At 33.8% G+C, this 19,971-nt stretch overlaps 1 protein-coding gene across 1 annotated transcript in view; it reads right to left on the reverse strand.

The window, feature by feature from the left end:
• Positions 1–19,971, reverse strand: part of LOC141300209 (vinculin-like) — a 47,871-nt gene that overhangs the window by 18,707 nt on the left and 9,193 nt on the right. Inside the window, exons 2-6 of the mRNA XM_073830539.1 lie at positions 9,091–9,161; positions 4,464–4,614; positions 4,262–4,370; positions 4,010–4,132; positions 1,824–1,984 (exon numbers count right to left, since the gene is read on the reverse strand). Coding sequence (XP_073686640.1) covers positions 1,824–1,984; positions 4,010–4,132; positions 4,262–4,370; positions 4,464–4,614; positions 9,091–9,161 — 615 coding nt within the window. The remainder of the gene's footprint in view (positions 1–1,823; positions 1,985–4,009; positions 4,133–4,261; positions 4,371–4,463; positions 4,615–9,090; positions 9,162–19,971) is intronic.

Below are 19,971 nucleotides of genomic sequence, written 5' to 3' on the forward strand. Positions count from 1 at the left end.
CTAGACAGTTGGTCTGATTTTCACCAAATTTGACTCAGGTCATCTTCAGACCATGCTGGCAAAAAGCTATGGATTTTGTGTCAAAATATGAAATGGTTTTCGTTTAACGCATCAGCGAACACATCACATTAATTTGGTAACAGCAAATCAGCATATTAGAGTAATTTCTGAAGGATCATGTGACACTGAAGACTGAAGTAATGATGCTGAAAATTCAAGTTTGATCACAGGAATAAACAACATTTTAACAGAAATTCCCATAGAAAACCGCTATTTTGCACTGTAAAAATATTTCACAATTTTGCAGTTTTTACTGTATTTTTAATCAAATAAATGCAGCCTGGTGAGCATATCAACTGCCATATTGTTTATCACCTATAACAAAATAATTAAGCTAAAAAGACAAAAATATTTTCAATGTCAGTGCATTTCTAAATAAGTTTTTTTTTCTGCACTTTTTTAGATGACTTGATGCTGGAAAAGGAAGCTTCTCTTTATTTCTGTGATGGCGATTATGAAAAGAAAAGCGAGACAAACATGTGAGTTCATTTATCAAACTGCGCTGCATTTTTCCTCGAGCAGCTCCATTCGGTTAGCATCACACATAAGTGACGGGACAAACGTCCAGCCGTAATTACACTCTCAATCCGATCACATGAAAGCGAGGCCGAGCGCAAACCTAACACACGGCGAGAGGGAGCATGCGCACAGATCCTTACCTTCTACAGCAGGAGGAAAACAAACCAAGAGAGGAGAAACAAAGCACACATTTTAACAAGAACGAGTGACAAGATCAACGAAGAAAGAAGGGAAATAAAACAAATACAAACACTGAAATCCACAACCACAAGCCAAGTTCTCACAAAACCCACATCTGAAAGCATTAACCTTCAACCTCAAATACTCACTTCCCCAAAACATATCAATTAATTTCACAAAACTTCAATATTTCATCCCCAAATTATAAGGAAAAATGTGAAATTGTATTTTGCTTAAAGAAAATGTTATAATATAATATTGTTTTATTATATAATTGCAAAAAAAAAAAAAAAAAGAAAACTCAAAACTAAAATGTACACTTAAAAAAAATATAAATTAATTGTCACAATGCATAAAATCTTTACAGTCCTAAAACATACTTCCGATTCTTTGAGACAAATATTCTTTTGATTTTTTGGGGTGGATTGTTTTTGTGAAACTAATTCATACTGATTCCAGAAGCTTTGAAAAGTGTAATACGCTGATATTTCCATGCATGCAATAATGCATCAGCCAGATTCAGTGTCTGCAGCTCTCAAAAAAACAAACAAATTCCTGTTAAACAGCATCCCTTCTACTCTTTCAAGAGCATGTGAGCAAAAAGCAACAAATGTTTGAGGCACCAAACATAATTTCCACTGTATTTTTAGTACAAAAGTGATCGGGAATGACTTATTTGTTGCACATGCCATTTCCAGCCAAAAACCTCAGGATTTACTTAAATCTAGAATGTAAAATCCAGCCAGAAAACCTGAAACCAGCTGAACACAGAACACACACAAAGGCACGTACAAATGCACAACACACCTGTATTTGCAAACAGAGTAGTTCATAATACACACTCCACCCTTTAAATCCAGTACTTTTGCAATATATTCTTCAGGTTTAAACCAACATTAGAATGCATGTGCATGCATGCATAACTTAAAATGTGTGTTAAATAATATACGCCACAGATCCATGCATGTGTGTGAGCAGAATAGTGAATTGCACTCTGTGTGTTTGTGAGGCGTGTTTAACCTGCATGCACTTGAACACACGGTGACCTTAGTCCTCTCACGCACCTTATTGGCCCAGGCGTCCTCGTCCCATGACGTGAGCTGCAGCACGCGGATGATTTCATTGATTTCTGCGCTCATCTTCTCCACAGTGAAGTTCCTGTTCTTAAGGGCCTCCTCCACACCTTTACCTTGAGACGTCCTGGTCGTTACGAAGATCTTGATGCCTGCGTGAGACACCAACAGAGACATTTTGCTCACCAAGACTGCATATATTAAATATATATATATAAAATACATATATAAAATACAGTAAAAATTTAGAAATATTTTTACAGTTCAAAATTACAAATTAATTCTTGTGATTTAGAATTTAAATCACAAAATTTCGACTTTATTCATGTAATTTTAAATTTATTCTCAAAACATTTTGACTGTATCCTCGACACGTTTGGCTGTATCCTCAAAGTTTTTCAACTGTCTCCTCATAGTATTTAGACTGTTTTCTAAATATTTCAACTGTATCCTCGAAACGTTTCGACTGTATCCTCGTAGTATTTTGACTGTATTCTCGTAATATTTTGGCTGTATTCTTGTAGTATTTCAACTATATTCTTATAACATTTCGACTGTATTCTTGTAGCACTCCGACTGTAGTCATAGTATTCCGATTGTATTCACGTAGTACTGAGACTGTATTCTCGCAGTATTTCGACTGCATTCTCATGGTATTGTGACTGTATTCTTGTAGAATTGCGACTGTATTTTCTACTACTGTTCTCATAGTATTGCAACTGTATTCTCTACTATTATTCTTGTAGTATTGGGACTGTATTCTCGTAGTATTGCGACTGTATTCTTGTGGTATTGTGACTGTATTCTCTACTGTTCTCAAAGTATTGCGACTGTATTTTCTACTACTATTCTGATAGTATTACGACTGTATTCTCTACTATTATTCTCGTAGTATTGTGACTGTATTCTTGTAGTATTGTGACTGTATTCTTGTAGTATTGTGACTGTATTCTCTACTACTATTCTCGTAGTATTGCGACTGTATTCTTGTAGTATTGTGACTGTATTCTCTACTACTATTCTCGTAGTATTGTGACTGTATTCTTGTAGTATTGCGACTGTATTCTCTACTACTATTCTCATAGTATTGCAAATGTATTCTCGTAGTATTTCGACTGTATTCTTGTAGTATTGTGACTGTATTCTCTACTACTATTCTCGTAGTATTGTGACTGTATTCTTGTAGTATTGCGACTGTATTCTCTACTACTATTCTCATAGTATTGCAAATGTATTCTCGTAGTATTTCGACTGTATTCTTGTAGTATTGCGACTGTATTCTTGTAGTATTGCGACTGTATTCTCGTAGTATTGCGACTGTATTCTCTACTACTATTCTCATAGTATTGCAAATGTATTCTCGTAGTATTGCGACTGTATTCTCTACTGTTCTCAAAGTATTGCGACTGTATTTTCTACTACTATTCTGATAGTATTACAACTGTATTCTCTACTATTATTCTCGTAGTATTGCGACTGTATTCTTGTGGTATTGTGACTGTATTCTCTACTACTATTTTCGTAGTATTGCAACTGTATTCTCGTAGTATTGCGACTGTATTCTCTACTGTTCTCAAAGTATTGCGACTGTATTTTCTACTACTATTCTGATAGTATTACAACTGTATTCTCTACTATTATTCTCGTAGTATTGCAAATGTATTCTCGTAGTATTGCGACTGTATTCTCTACTGTTCTCAAAGTATTGCGACTGTATTTTCTACTACTATTCTGATAGTATTACAACTGTATTCTCTACTATTATTCTCGTAGTATTGCGACTGTATTCTTGTAGTATTGTGACTGTATTTTCTACTACTATTCTGATAGTATTACAACTGTATTCTCTACTATTATTCTCGTAGTATTGCGACTGTATTCTTGTAGTATTGTGACTGTATTCTCGTAGTATTGCGACTGTATTCTCTACTACTATTCTCATAGTATTACGACTGTTTTCTCTACTATTATTCTCGTAGTATTGCGACTGTATTCTTGTAGTATTACGATTGTAGTCTTGTAGTATTGTGACTGTATTGCAACTGTATTCTCGTAGTATTGCGACTGTATTCCCTACTGTTCTCAAAGTATTGCGACTATATTCTCTACTACTATTCTCGTAGAATTTCAGCTGTATTGTCTAAACATTTCAACTTTATTTAGCGGTCGGACCAGACCTGAGATTAGAACAGGCAGCAGCTCCTTGACGGTGTTCATGGAGTTGACCAGCATGACTCTGTGCTCCTGATGCGTTAACTCCTGCTGTCGCTCGTCAATCATCTTAGCCATCTTTGTCATGCCTGTGAACACGCATAACATGTATTGCATCACAGTAGACACACTGAAATCTCATTGGTTCAAATCCTGCTCCACACATGACATATAAAACATGACATGTTGTTTTTAATGTACTTTTAATATTAAAATACCTGGTCCCAGGTTCTTAGTGTAAGTGATCAGGTCCTCCATGGACTCCACCACCTCAGCCACGGTCAGATACTCCAGAATCCCTTTACACACGCGGATGATTTTACGAACCTGAGATCAGGGAAAAGAGCCAGCGTTTTTGTCAGTATCGATGCACAAGCTCAGAAGAAATAAACCCATTAAACGGTTTTAAATGCATCATACCTCGGCCTCATCGAATGTCAGAAGCAGATCGGAGGTGCCGGACAGGATCCCGCGGGACCCGTCGATCAGATAATCTCTGGCTTGGACAGAATACGGATCGGCCTTTAACATCTGAGCAGCCTGAACCAATTTAGTGCACGCGTTCTCAACCCTACAGAGACAAAACAGAGAAAGAAAGTGTATCCTTATACATTCATCTGATTGCATACTGAACCTATAATCACTCAATATCTTATAAGCAATTTAAAGGTACCGTATGCTCTCCAAAGCTGCATTCATTTGCTTTAAAAAAATACTAAATAAATAAATAATTTATTTCTGCGTTCAAAGTTGAATTTTCAGCATCATTACTTCAGTCTTCAGAGTCACATGACAAAGCTGCACAAAGAAGGAAATGGGGGGATATTCTGAGATGTTTTTTCTTTTTGTTGCATTTATTAATTTTTTTCTATTATTAGAAATGCCTATAGAAGTATTTTTTAAAAAGTCAGCATGTTCTATATTGTATGCATTTTTCACAGTTTTCGTTTTAGTCACTCCCCAACACTGTCTATCCCACATGCATGCTTTTTCACGGTCAGCAGCCCTAAATCACGTAGGAGTGACGTATAGGTCCCAATTCCCCCACACACACACTCATGTCCTTTTCATCTGCGTCCAACTGCCGTCAGGAGGGTTTTGTTGTCGTTGCAGAATGGAGACTGGTATCATATTTCTCTGTGGCAGGACAGACCGCAGCTGTGTGTGTGTGACAGAACAGCAAGGTCACAACAGTGTGTGTCTGTGTGTGTGTAGTTTACAGTAATGCATATGAATTTTAATCAGCACTATTGCACCAGGCCACACACAAGCACAAACTATATTTAGCGGGAGACACAGGTTGTCCATTATGTGTGTCAGTGTTTCCAGTAATCCATACGTTCCTCCTGACTCAGGGATCTGAGCGCAGCAGAATGAATTCATGTATGACTCAAAGCAGCTTCAGGATCAATGTGGCTGCACAGGAGTGTCTAAAACGCTAAAAAGGCTTGCAGACTTGTGCAATGTATCATTACTGTAAATAAATCATATTTAAGAATGACACAACGTCTGAGTAAACAATGTCTGTGGGCTCTGAGATGAGCAACAACAAACTCGATACGAACAAACAGATAAACCGCTGTAAACCAGGACATATGCTTCAGGACATTTTGTTTAGGAGATTTTCAGCTATTTCCTGTTTTATTTCATTTGGTTCTTCCCTAAACAGCACTGTGATACACAGATGTTTGTGTAAATCGCTGGAGATTTTCCATCTGCTGACTTTGTTCCTAAAGGACGTTCACACTGACAGTCATTTGCTGTGATATTTCAACCAAAAGCCATTCATTTTCAATGATATGAAGGGATTTTACTGTAAGAAGCAGCGATTTATTTTTTTTGAGTCGAGTCATTTATTCGCTGTATAGAATCTCTGATTTAATAACTCACTGACTTTGTTTGCAGCACTTAACATCCCACTTACAAGATATTCATGCCTTTCTTTCTTCAGTTCAGTTGTAAAGAAATTATGTTTCTTGAGGAGAACATTTCAGGATTTCGCTTCATATAGTGGACTTCTATGGTGCCCCCGAGTTTGAACTTCCAAAATGCAGTTTAAATGCAGCTTCAAAGGGCTATAAACTAAGAAATAAGGGTCTTATTTAGTAAAACGTTGTCAGTTTATATACTTTTTCACCTCAAACGCTTGTCTAGCTCTGCCTGAACTCGGTGTATTCCAGTTCAAGACAGTTAGGGTATGTCCAAAAACTCCCATGTCATTTTTGTCTCCAACTTCAAAATCGCCCTACATTGCTGAAGAAGAAACAACCCAGTGTTTACAAAGTGAACCTGTAAAGAAGATCAAATGCCCTTTACAAAAAAAAAAAAAAAAAGGTAAAACAGTGATGTAGGATGATTTTGAAGTTGGAGGAGAAAATGAGATGGGAGTTTTTCGACAGACCCTAACTGTACTGAACTGGAATACACAGAGTTCAGGCAGAGCTAGACAAGACGAGCATTTGAGGTTAGAAAGTATATAAATTGTCAATTAAAAAACAAACAAACAGTTGTTTCACCAGATAAGAACCTTATTCCTCGGCTGGGATCGTTTAGAGCCCTTTGAAGCTGCATTTAAACTCCATTTTGGAAGTTCAAACTCGCGGGCACCATTGAAGTCCACTATATGGAGAGACATCCTGAAATGATTTCCACAAAAAACTATTTCTTTACGACTGAAGCAAGAAAGACATGAACATCTTGGATGACAAGGGGGTGAGTAAATTATCTGTAAATGTTTGTTCTGGAAGTGAACTACTCCTTTAAGAAGACGATTTTCAGTATTACTGATGATTTTAGAAGACTTGAAATACTGTTTTTGTCCTTTTTGAAGCTTGAAAGCTTAAACTCATTAGTCTGAAGCACAAAAACATGGTTAATTTGTTAAACTGAAGCCATAAAAAATGACTTAGATTTAGAAGATTCAGACTCAAGAAATTAATTTTGTTCCAGACAACATACAACTAATGAGACTAACCAGCAAGAAGAAAAGACTTGGACCATTGTTATATTTTTTATGGTTCTTTTTGACCTTTTTGAATCCAATGCCAGTCTTCATTTTAAGGGTGCATTATTTAAAATGTCTTTTTTGAGTCATATGGATTTGAAACCACATGACATTTTTGGATGAACTGTCCCTTTAAACTGAGCATAATTTTTTTATGCAAATGATCAATGATTTAATGCAAACATTTGTTAAATGTCACTCATGTTGCCTCAAGTCTCATTTGTGAGCCTGGACCACAAAACCAGTCTTAAGTAGCACAGGTATATTTGTAGCAATTGCCAAAAAATACATTGCATGGGTCAAAATAATACATTTTTCTATTATGCTAAAAATCATTAGGATATTAATAAAGATAATGTCCATAAAGATATTTTGTAAATTTCCTACCATGAATATATCTAAACTTGTTTGATTAGTAACATGCATTGCTAAGGCAGCGATTTTCTCAATATTTAGGTTTTGTGGTTCAGGGTCACATTTAAAATGAACAACTCTGGTTCATATGTTGATGCAAATCGATTGCAGTGTGAACAATCCATGTATAGAACAATACCAATAATTCTGAATGATCTATACAACTATTTCTATAATTCAAGAGTAAAGCAGAGGCTTTGTATGCGCTCTGGGACAGTAACACATGTAGAAGAGCTCTAGTGCTCCTCTCGGGAGGTGAAGTTGTGTTTGCTCATGAGCGCAGCTGCTCTAGCATGTCCGCACCTGATTTATTAGTCAACACACCTGCATTAGAGCACTTCCTTCCTCAACAAACACACACACATTCACAGACAATAGAGTTGACTGCATTTAAATCTACATGCATTGTATGCATTCATCCAAAATGACATGCATCGTATTCAAGGAAGGCATTTTATAAGTTCATGCATTGTATGCAAAATTATAAAAAATACAAAAAAAGATAAAAATAGTATTTAGAGTTGCAAGGATGCTGTTGCATATACAGTTGAAGTCAAACGTGTACATGCACCTTACAGAATGTGCAAAATAAGAGAGAATTTTTCAGTAAGATACTTCACATGGAAGACGTTTTCAAACAGTCCACAAGAGAAAATAATAGTTGAATTTCTACAATAGTTTACATCACCTTGCTTTTTAACATTGTGTTGTTACCTGAATGATCCACAGCTGTGTTTTTGTTTAGTGATGGTTCTTCATGAGTCCCTTGTTTGTCCTGAACCGGTAAAAAGCATTCAGGTCCCACAAATTCTTCGGTTTTTTAGCATTTCTGTGTATTTGAACCCTTTCCAACAATGACTGTATGATTTTGAGATCCATCTTTTCACACTGAGGACAACTGAGGGACTCATATGCAACTATTACAGAAGGTTCAAACGCTCACTGATGCTCCAGAAGGAAAAACTACGCATTAAGAGCTGGGGGTGTAAACTTTTGAATGAAATTAAGTTGTATACATTTTTCTTATTTTGCCTAAATATCATATTTTTTTCATTTTGTACTGCCCTTCAGAAGCTACATAAGATACTTAAATGCTTCCCAGACAATAAAATAAGTCACATTTATCCCGATCTTCAAAATCCAAAAGTTTTCACCCCCCACCTCTTAATGCATGTTTTTTCCTTCTGGAGCATCGGTGAGTGTTTGAACCTTCTGTAATAGTTGCATATGAGTGTCTCCGTTGTCCTCAGTGTGAAAAGATGGATCTCAAAATCATACAGTCATTGTTGGAAAGGGTTCAAATACAGAAAAATTCCTTCAAAACCAAAGAATTTGGTTTATTTTCTTATGTGGACTATATGTAAACATATTTTATGTGAAATATCTTATTCAGCTCAGTACTAAATAAAAAATAACATGCATCTGGCATGATCCCTCTTATTTTGCTAAAATAATTTACTTTTTGCAGATTTTGCAAGGTGTACGTAAACTTTTGACTTCAACTGTAGATTTTCACTTAAAACAAAAGGCTGATGCAGACAAAAACAGAGCTCCATTATTCATAGCACTAACATGTTGTCCATGACCTTTACCTTTAACAGAAGGAGTGTATGTATGTGTGTGTCTTACTTTATAAAAGCAGGCGGCATGTCTCTCCTCATGATGGCATCCTCAGTGGTCTGAACAGTCTCTTTGCCCACCTGCATCGAACACACACACAAAACACACAATAAATACTCACATAAACCACATCATGATCATTTTGTCCTTTATATTGTCCACAATGCACTAGGGGGAGAAAAAAAAACTGATTCTCAGATGCATCGCGATTCTCTGTTTAACGATTCTAAATCGATTCTGAATCTTTCAGAATCGATCCTGAGCTTGTTTTTTTCCGCATATGGCAGTGTGCACGCTAGAGATTTCAGTATTACCGATAGGGATGTAACGATATTTCGTGGTACGATATTTCGCGATGCAAAAATGTTACGATATGTATCGTAGAGTGATGACGATACATTTACGATATGACGACAATCTAATCCTATTGGTTGAGCTGCCGACGTCTCCTACTCTGCAACAGCGCTGCTTGTGCTTTCATTGCAGATTCAGAATCAGATGCAGAAATCATTTGAACTGAATATTAGTAGAGCAACATGAGTTCGGCTGAAACTTAAATTAAAGATACCCTGTCTTCACGTCCGACATCATTTTGGTTTCACAGTCATGCGACAGTACGACGGTAGAAAAAAAATTACAGACAAAACATTATTACAGTCACGGTGCATGTTATTACCACGGAGTGGGAAATGAAAAGTTCCGTGCTTCAGACTCACCCGCTTTTCGAGTCACACATTGGAACAAACATCTTAAAGCTTTTATGGCTCTTAGCCACAGGAACCTCCGAAGATGTATTGTAATCCTTTTATAAGCAGCAGCCACGATTTAAGCAGTTACCGCACAGATAACTATTTACAACCAAAAGCGCATTTCACTGAGCGCATGTCGGAGTGTTGAAAACATGATCAAGATCATTTAAAATAGGCTATAATGGAGCTGTATGATCCATAAAATACGGAGAAAGGCTATTAATAAAGGAAAAAAAATCCAGAAAATGCGTGTATAGCCTGAGCAGGTAAAAATACAATTATGTGTAAAATGTCATAGTAAACTGTGTCTGATATGAAAACTACGCTAGTCATTGTCCCATAAAATGACAAATAGCAAATAACACATATAGTTTTTTCATTACGTTTCATTTATTTTGTTTTTGTTAAGTAAAACGAGACCTTGTTGTTTGCAACTACGTTTACCCCGAGACCGTGTCGCGAACACCAGCTCGACCGCAAAACACTTTCACTTTGAGAGAAAGCGGCTGCCGCGGAGAGATTCCACCGCTTGACGCGTCCATGTGAAAGGGCTTTTAAACGGTCTTCAGACAGCGTGAACACAAAACGGGACCGTTTGAGAGCAGCATCAGCGTGTACCGGATTGAGTCCAAAGAGCACATACCCGTGCATGTCACCCGCACCGCACCTGACAGATAAATATTATTCCACCCGTTACGTCAGTTTTAGCGGTTCACCCGTCGGGTAGGACTCTATTTGGCACACACATAGAATCTTGCATTGATAGCAGGTTTAAAGAATTTGACATCTTGACAATCTTATGTTAAATAAAAAATAAAATAAAAAAAAATCAGTGACAGACAGACCTATTCAGTTGTTAATTTTAATACAGGTTTTTATTAAACCTTAAAATGTGACCTTGTATGTAAAACTAAGAAAGCTATTGAATTTTTTTTTTTTTATCTGTTGTTTGATTTTCAGTTTCATGTTTTAACTTTTGTTCAAAATATCGTGATACGTATCGTATCGTGAACCCAATATCGGGATACGTACCGTATCGTGACCTAGGCATATCGTTACACCCCTAATTACCGATGATTCTATAGAAGACTTAAAATACAGTTTTTGTCCTTTTTGAAGCTTGAAAGCTTAAACTCATGAGTCTAAAGCACAAAATCATGGTTCATTTGTTAAACTGAAGACATATAAATGACTTAGATTCAGAAGATTAAGAATCAATAAATTCATTTTGTTCCAGACAACATACAATCAATGAGACAAAAACTAGCAAGAAGAAAAGTCTAAATTTTAAGAGTGCATTATTTAAAATGTCTTTGAGTCATTTGAAACAACGCAACATTTTTGGATGAACGGTCCCTTAAAATTGAGCATAATTTTTTATGCAAATGATCAATGATTTAATGCAAACATCTGATATATTGTTAAATGTTGCCTAAAGGCTCATTTCTGACCCTTGGCCACGAAACAAGTCTTAAATCATTAGGATATTAAGTAAAGATCATGCTCCATAAAGATATTTTGTAAATTTCCTATCATAAATATAACAAGGTATAATTTCTGATTAGTAATATGCATTGCTAAGGAGGCAATTTTCTCAATATTTCAGATATCAGATTCCAAATAGTGTATCTCAGCCAAATATTGCCATACCCTTATCAGTTTTTTTATACATTTTTTTTATGGGGGCACCGTAGAAGTCCACTATATGGAGAGAAATCTTGAAATGTTTTCCTCAAAAACATTTTTTTTATGACTGAAGAAAGAAAGAAAGACATGAACATCTTGGATGATTATCGTAATTACAGTAAGTAAATTATCTGTAAATTTTTGTTCTAGAAGTGAACTTTAACTCCTTTAATATGTATTTATTGCAACAACACTGTCTTAAACTACATGTCATCATATAAACAAGTCAACAATGTCACTGAGTTAAGTCTCTTTTTGAATTTTCATAAAGTCTTTTTTCAGACTAGTGGAAAGAAAACACCCAAAAGACACTTTTAAGTGCTTCTTTTATAGCACTTTATCTATTTGTGTCAATGGATTTCAATTACAATTGAACAAACAAAAATTAGTTTTTTTCTCTTACACTGAACCAAAAATTTTTATGCAACATTTTATTCCCCCCAAAATGGAAAAAAAATACATTGCTTTCTGTCTGTTTGGAGTTTTTTCTAAATCACGGAGTGACAAAAATGAGATAACCAAAGATAGAGATACCTCTGTAAAAGCATTTGACTCTAATATCGAAATGTCAAAAAAATTAAATAAGAATTTTGAAACTGACTTCATTCAGTGTTTAGATTTTTGTACTGGAAATGTATGCAAATTAGCGCATATTTCATTAAATAATGGTTCATTTGCATATTTAAACCTAACATTTTAGAAAGCCTGTAATACAAAAAGGTTTGCAATTATCAATGTAATCAAGTAACTGTAATTAAGGTAATAACTATTAGTTATTTTTTTTACCCTATTCACCTGCAGTGTCTTGCCTTAAGCAAAGTACAAAATATAACAGTTCTCCATTCATTGCTTGTGTGTTTAATGTAACCATAAAGATGACTTCAGGAGGTTCAATAATGACTCAATTCACCATTTCCACTTCTGAGTCAGTATTTAATTCTAGATAATCACACACATGCGGCATCATGCTCCTGTCAACCGAATGACTTCATGTTTGGTTCGTCTCCAGCATCTGCGGGTTGACAATATGGTCCCGCTTAAACTCAAGGCCACGTTTAACCGGTTTCTCCCAAAATTAGCTGATTTCAACATGATGCAACTAAACCGATTCTATCATTCTCAGCATATACCTGCAGTACTAAGTCTAAATCCAGTTTACTTCTGCAATATGTCTTGTTTCACATCTCTGTCTTATTTCTGGTCTCTATATATGGCTCAGGCCACTCTTTCCGTGTAAATCAACTACACTATTTGAGGAATCCTTGGCTTCTGGAGCACAAATGAAGTTTGATACCTGGAGTTGGAGGTTTATTTAAACCAATAAGTAATAGTAATACCACTAATAAGCATAATTCTGCTCAATTGTGGGCTTCGGATGACGTCGGATCAGAGAACATTCCTCTGATTTTCCACTTGCTCTCTGTCTGTGTTTCCTCACAAAAGAGAGCAGTATGTTCTTCTAGTATGAGGTGCTCAGCTAAAATAGAAACGGTGACGGCGGTTTGGCAGTTCACACCACTCACATACCAGCCGTTTGTGTTTAAAACAGGAGGAGAGAGTCGCACACACACACACACACACACACACACACACACACACACACACACACACACACACACACACACACACACACACACACACACACACACACACACACACACACACACACACACACACACACAAGGTTACACCATTCCTATCAGACAGGTAAGAACAGGTTTAGTCAGAGCCTACACTGATTTAAAGGAACAGTGCACCCGAAAATGAAAATGCTGTCATTTATGCTCTCTCAAGTCATTTCAAAACTGTATGGTTTTATTACTTCTGTAAAACACAAAAGGAGAATTATTGGATAATTTCTCGAATGTTTTTTTTTTTTAGGTAAATTAAAAATAATAGGTTGTAAATTAATTAATTAATTAATAAAAATAAATAAAAATAATTAAATTAAATTAAATTAAATAATTAAGATATATTACAATAAATGAAAAAATTTGAATAATTAAAAGTGATTTAAAATCAATTAATATAAATTAAAATAATTGAGACAATTTGTAAACTGAATGTAAAATAAATAAAACGAATTTAAAAAGTATTTAAAAATCAATTAAAATAAGTTAAAATAATTGAGACAAATAATTTGTAAACTGAATGTAAAATAAATAGAATTAAAAAAGTATTTAAAAATCAATTAAAATAAATTAAAATAATTGAGACAAATAATTTGTAAACTGAATGTAAAATAAATAAAACGAATTTAAAAAGTATTTAAAAATCAATTAAAATAAGTTAAAATAATTGAGACAAATAATTTGTAAACTGAATGTAAAATAAATAAAAAGAATTTAAAAAAGTATTTAAACTAATTAAAATAAAAAGTATTAATTAAAATACACAAAATCATTTAAAATAATTTAACTTAAAATGTGTAAAATCATTACAATTAGTAAAATAAAGTTTAAAAAATGTATAATTATATGAACAAAAATATTTATAAATATAATTAATTAAATATGTTTAAAAAATCATTAAAATTTGTTATTTAGAATAAAATGTAAAAATTAATTATTATAAACAAAACTCATTTAAAAATGTAACAAAATAAATCAAGAATTATTTTAATGGCATTAAAATTAATCTAAATGAACGTAAATAATCAGTTCAAATAAACTAAATGATTTGAAATATCTGAACTTAACTGAAAATAAATTTAAAAATGTAAAAGAACTCAAAAATGTATTTAAACTAATTAAAATACATTTTAAATAATTAAAATACACAAAATCATTTAAAATAATTTAACTTAAAATCTAAAAAAAACATTACAATTAGTTAAACTAATTATAATAAACAAACAACATTTAAAAATGTGACTTAATGATTTGTTTCAATTATTTAATTATTTAAAGTAGTTCATTGAAATGAAATTTTAAAATGTATTAATATAAACTAAATTAATTAAAAAATGTAACTTAAAATAAAATCAAGAATCATTTTAATGGCATTAAAATGAATTAAAATTGATCAAAAATAATTTAAATAATTAGTTAAAATAAACAAAATAATGTAAAATAGCTTAATTACAATAAATTAAAAATAAATTAAAAGAATTAAAATGCATTTTTAATTGAAGCAAATAAATTAAAAGAATTAACATTCATTAAAAGTAGTTTAAAATACATTAAAATGCATTTAAAACAATTGATGTTAACAAAAATCATTTAAAAAATTTAAATTAAAATAATTAAATTAATTAAAATGCAATGCAAATAATTCAAACAAACTATTTTAAATAATTTAATTTTGAATAATTGAATTTCAAATAAAAAAATCATAATTTAGATAAATTCATTATTAACACAATTAATAAAATGCATTATTAATAAAAATAATTTAAAAGAATTAAACGAAAAAGAACACAAATAAGCAAATTAATTAAAATAAGAAATAAATATATTAACGCAGTCTGCATGACTTGCATATTCCAAGGTTTATAAAATCATTAAACATTTAAATAGTTTAAATAGTAGTGCAGCTCATAAAATCTAACTCGCACTAATGTTCAGTTCAAATATGATTCGATATCTATTATTTCCAACATAATTTTTCAATTAAACAAGCTTGATGAGCTTCTAGAAAGGAGATAAACTAAATCAGTGAATAACACTTAAAGTCTGTTTCTCAAACATAGCAATCGCATGACTTCAGAAGTCTCTGAATAGAGCACATGAGTCATATGAACTACTTTCACGCTGCCGTTTTCATCATTTTTGAAACTCGACAGCCTCATTACGACAATAAAAACATCCCCTTTTGTTTTCCACTGAAGAAAGACATGAGGGGGGAGTAAATGAACACAGACTTCGAACTTCTGGGTGAACCGTTACTTGAAATACTGAAGAACAGTTGTGCCAATTCAGGCTGGAAAACATCAGTTAATGATGAAGTCACTTCCTGTAACTCTCATTATGACACTTTCAGCAGCCGATAAACAGCTTCACGGAGAGACGATTGTCAAGCGAGGACGGTCTGCTGGCGTCCGACTAACAGACGGCTCTTTGTATGCGTTCCTCAATGCTCTATACAGGCTGAAAAGAGCTCTCAGAGCTCAAGAGCTCACACACTAAACTCTATTAAATAAGACAATCATCCACAACTATCTTATTTTAATACTGAGTTGAGTTATCATAGCACTGAATACCACAAAAATACGCATTTGGAGTACAAGAGATACTGCAGAAATGCGACTACGATTAGATTAGTGCTATATAAAACATTTTCAAAAGCAAATCGACTAGCAATTGAAAATTCACTGAAAATTAGTTAGGTCCTTCCCAACTGTAGACGAGTTTGTTTCTGTATCAGATTTTGAGAAATGTGTCATTTCATCACTTGTGCACCAATGGATGTGAATGGGTGCCGTCAGAATGAGAGTCCAAACAGATGGTAAAAATATCACAGTAATCCACACCACTCCAGTCTACAGTTAACATCTTGAGAAGATAAACACTGCATGTTTGTAAATGATTTTTGTATAATATAATTGAATCTGAACATTAGGAAATATTAAGGTAAGAATTATTTAAATGTTTTTATTTGTTTGTTTGTTATTTTAATTAATTTGCTTATTTGTATTTTTTTTAATATATAAAATTTAATTTAATTTTTTAAAATTATTTAAAATTATTTATTTTAATAATGTATTGTAATTCTTTAAAATTCTTTTTGTTTATTTTAATTATTTACATCGATTTTACATTGAAAAATGATTCAAATAAAATTCTTACTAGTTATATGACATTTTATTGATCAAAAAGCATCATTAAACTTTTAAACTTAAAAATACACAAATAAAATTGTTAAAAAACTTAATTTTTTAGGTTTCTGTTTTATTATTATTTTAATTTTTCTTTTTTTTAATTAAAATTCTTACCTGTTATATTACATTTAATAAATCATAAAGCATAAGTAATTAATTAAAATCATGAAAATTATAAACTTGAAATCGATTAAATAACTTTTTTAATATTAAATCTTTGAAATCTTGATGGATTACTTGTGGATTATTATAATGTTTTAATCGGCTGTTTGGGCTCTCATTCTGACGGCACCCATTTACATCCATTGGTGAGCAAGTGATGCAATGCTTAATTTCTCCTGTGGATTATTGTAATGTTTTAATCAGCTGTTTGGACTCTCATTCTGACGGCACCCATTCACATCCATTGGTGAGCAAGTGATGCAATGCTACATTTCTCCTGTGGATTATTGTAATGTTTTAATCAGCTGTTTGGACTCTCATTCTGACGGCACCCATTCACATCCATTGGTGAGCAAGTGATGCAATGCTTAATTTCTCCTGCAGATTGCTGTAATGTTTTTATCAGCTGTTTGGACTCTCATTCTGACGGCACCCATTCACATCCATTGGTGAGCAAGTGATGCAATGCTACATTTCTCCTGTGGATTATTGTAATGTTTTAATCAGCTGTTTGGACTCTCATTCTGACGGCACCCATTCACATCCATTGGTGAGCAAGTGATGCAATGCTACATTTCTCCTGTGGATTATTATAATGTTTTAATCAGCTGTTTGGACTCTCATTCTGACGGCACCCATTCACATCCATTGGTGAGCAAGTGATGCAATGCTTAATTTCTCCTGCAGATTGCTGTAATGTTTTTATCAGCTGTTTGGACTCTCATTCTGACGGCACCCATTCACATCCATTGGTGAGCAAGTGATGCAATGCTTAATTTCTCCTGTGGATTATTGTAATGTTTTAATCAGCTGTTTGGACTCTCATTCTGACGGCACCCATTCACATCCATTGGTGAGCAAGTGATGCAATGCTACATTTCTCCTGTGGATTATTGTAATGTTTTAATCAGCTGTTTGGACTCTCATTCTGACGGCACCCATTTACATCCATTGGTGAGCAAGTGATGCAATGCTTAATTTCTCCTGTGGATTATTGTAATGTTTTAATCAGCTGTTTGGACTCTCATTCTGACGGCACCCATTCACATCCATTGGTGAGCAAGTGATGCAATGCTACATTTCTCCTGTGGATTATTGTAATGTTTTAATCAGCTGTTTGGACTCTCATTCTGACGGCACCCATTCACATCCATTGGTGAGCAAGTGATGCAATGCTACATTTCTCCTGTGGATTATTATAATGTTTTAATCAGCTGTTTGGACTCTCATTCTGACGGCACCCATTCACATCCATTGGTGAGCAAGTGATGCAATGCTTAATTTCTCCTGCAGATTGCTGTAATGTTTTTATCAGCTGTTTGGACTCTCATTCTGACGGCACCCATTCACATCCATTGGTGAGCAAGTGATGCAATGCTACATTTCTCCTGTGGATTATTGTAATGTTTTAATCAGCTGTTTGGACTCTCATTCTGACGGCACCCATTCACATCCATTGGTGAGCAAGTGATGCAATGCTTAATTTCTCCTGCAGATTGCTGTAATGTTTTTATCAGCTGTTTGGACTCTCATTCTGACGGCACCCATTCACATCCATTGGTGAGCAAGTGATGCAATGCTACATTTCTCCTGTGGATTATTGTAATGTTTTAATCAGCTGTTTGGACTCTCAATCTGACGGCACCCATTCACGTCCATTGGTGAGCAAGTGATGCATTTCTCCAAATCTGATGAAGAAACAATCTCAACTTCATCTTGAATGTCCTGAGGGTGAGCACATTTTCATTTCTGGGTGAACTATTCCTTTAAATTAAGTTTTCATTGCATTATTTCATTCTCAATGCTTTACAGGAGAAGACGTTCTGTTCTTTTGCATCAATTTCCACTTCCAAGATAATATCAACTTCTCAAGGAAACACGTTTTTCTGAACAATGATATTAAAGTCTACTAAAGAATCTTAAAAGTTTATTAAATTTATAGTGCAAATAAATGCTATTTTACCTCGTTGCACTTGTTGACCTATAGCTGCCACTTAAAGAATCAAAGACACTTTACAGAAACAAGTCCAACTTTAACTGGACTTTGAGTTATCCTGACACCAATCCAAGCATTTCAATCTCGACAGTGTTTGTAAACCCTTTTAATTAACCTCATAAACCACAGCCAACCATAAAATAATCCAATTCTTTCCGCCTACCAATGCAATAAAAAAAATCTGGCACCTAAACGGCTCGACGACACTCGGTGATTGATATAAAAACTCAGTTCTGCATGAATGAAGCTCTGCTCTCGTCCCACGTTTCTGAACCTAAAGAGTTATTTAGGACACATTATCTCAGAGTGTAATTAAAGCGCTTTCCCCGGCAACCGGCTGATGATAAACGTTTCCTTCTGTGTGCGTCTGAATGGAGAGAGACTGTATATCTGTCCGGTCTGAGACACATAAACAACAATGAACCGGACTGGAATGAATACCGAGGAACAGATTAGCGACTAAAAACCTTCTTCTGGAACATCTGCTGGAACATTATAATCCTGAGACAAAGCCAGAGCTTCCGGACGTGCCGAGTTTCCTCGTCCAGAGCCGCTCCATCCCCCTCCGGCCATTAGTTTGAGGACATGAGACGCACAAAACTTCCTCAGAGCACTTCAAAGACAATCTGGAGAAAGTAAAGGCTTCCAAAATACATTTAACAAGCTGCAGGATGTGCAGAAAAAAATTTAATAAAAAAAAAAACAACAACTTCAAGTTACTCAAAAACTTTTGAACACCTTGAAAGTAGATTACTTAGAAGCTACAACCCTATGAAAATCATTTTATTTTTACCACAAATTGCGTTTAATTTTTTTCAGGATTTTTTCCATATTAACTTTTCTGTTTTAACAGTTCAATTTATTAATAAAACAATTTAAATAATTGAAATTAGTTCTCTCTCTCTTTTTTACGGATTTTTACACCCAATTTTAATTTTTCTGGATTTTGTTTATTTTTATTTTTTCATTAAAATTCCTTCCAGTTATATTAAATTGTATTAATCAAAAAGCATGTGTAATTAATTGCAATCATGAAAAATATACAACTTAAAAATAAATTACATTTTGAGGCCCAATGAAATCTAGTATATTTTTTTCCTCAAATTCTCATACATTTTTCTGTTTAAATTGTTCTGGATTCTACTATTATAAATATATCTTATCAGTTATATTAAATTTTATTAATCAAAAACGCATGTGTAATTAATTGAAATAATTGAAAATCGAAACATACATAACTTAAAAACAACTGAATAAAAATTGAACAAAAATGACATTTTTGGGTTCGAAATAATATTTAATTTAACCCCCCGCCCCCCAAATTGTGTTTTATTTTTTCTTAAATTTCTTAAAATGTTCTGTTTTTTTTTTTTCAGATTTTCTCCTCAATATTATAATTAAAAAAAATATGCCTAATGAATTAAAACTTGGTTTGTTTTTCCCAAATTCAGTTTTTTTCTGGTTTAATCCCCCCCCCC

This window comes from Garra rufa, chromosome 24 (genome assembly GCF_049309525.1).
Source record: "Garra rufa chromosome 24, GarRuf1.0, whole genome shotgun sequence".
NCBI classification, from domain to species: Eukaryota; Metazoa; Chordata; class Actinopteri; order Cypriniformes; family Cyprinidae; genus Garra; species Garra rufa.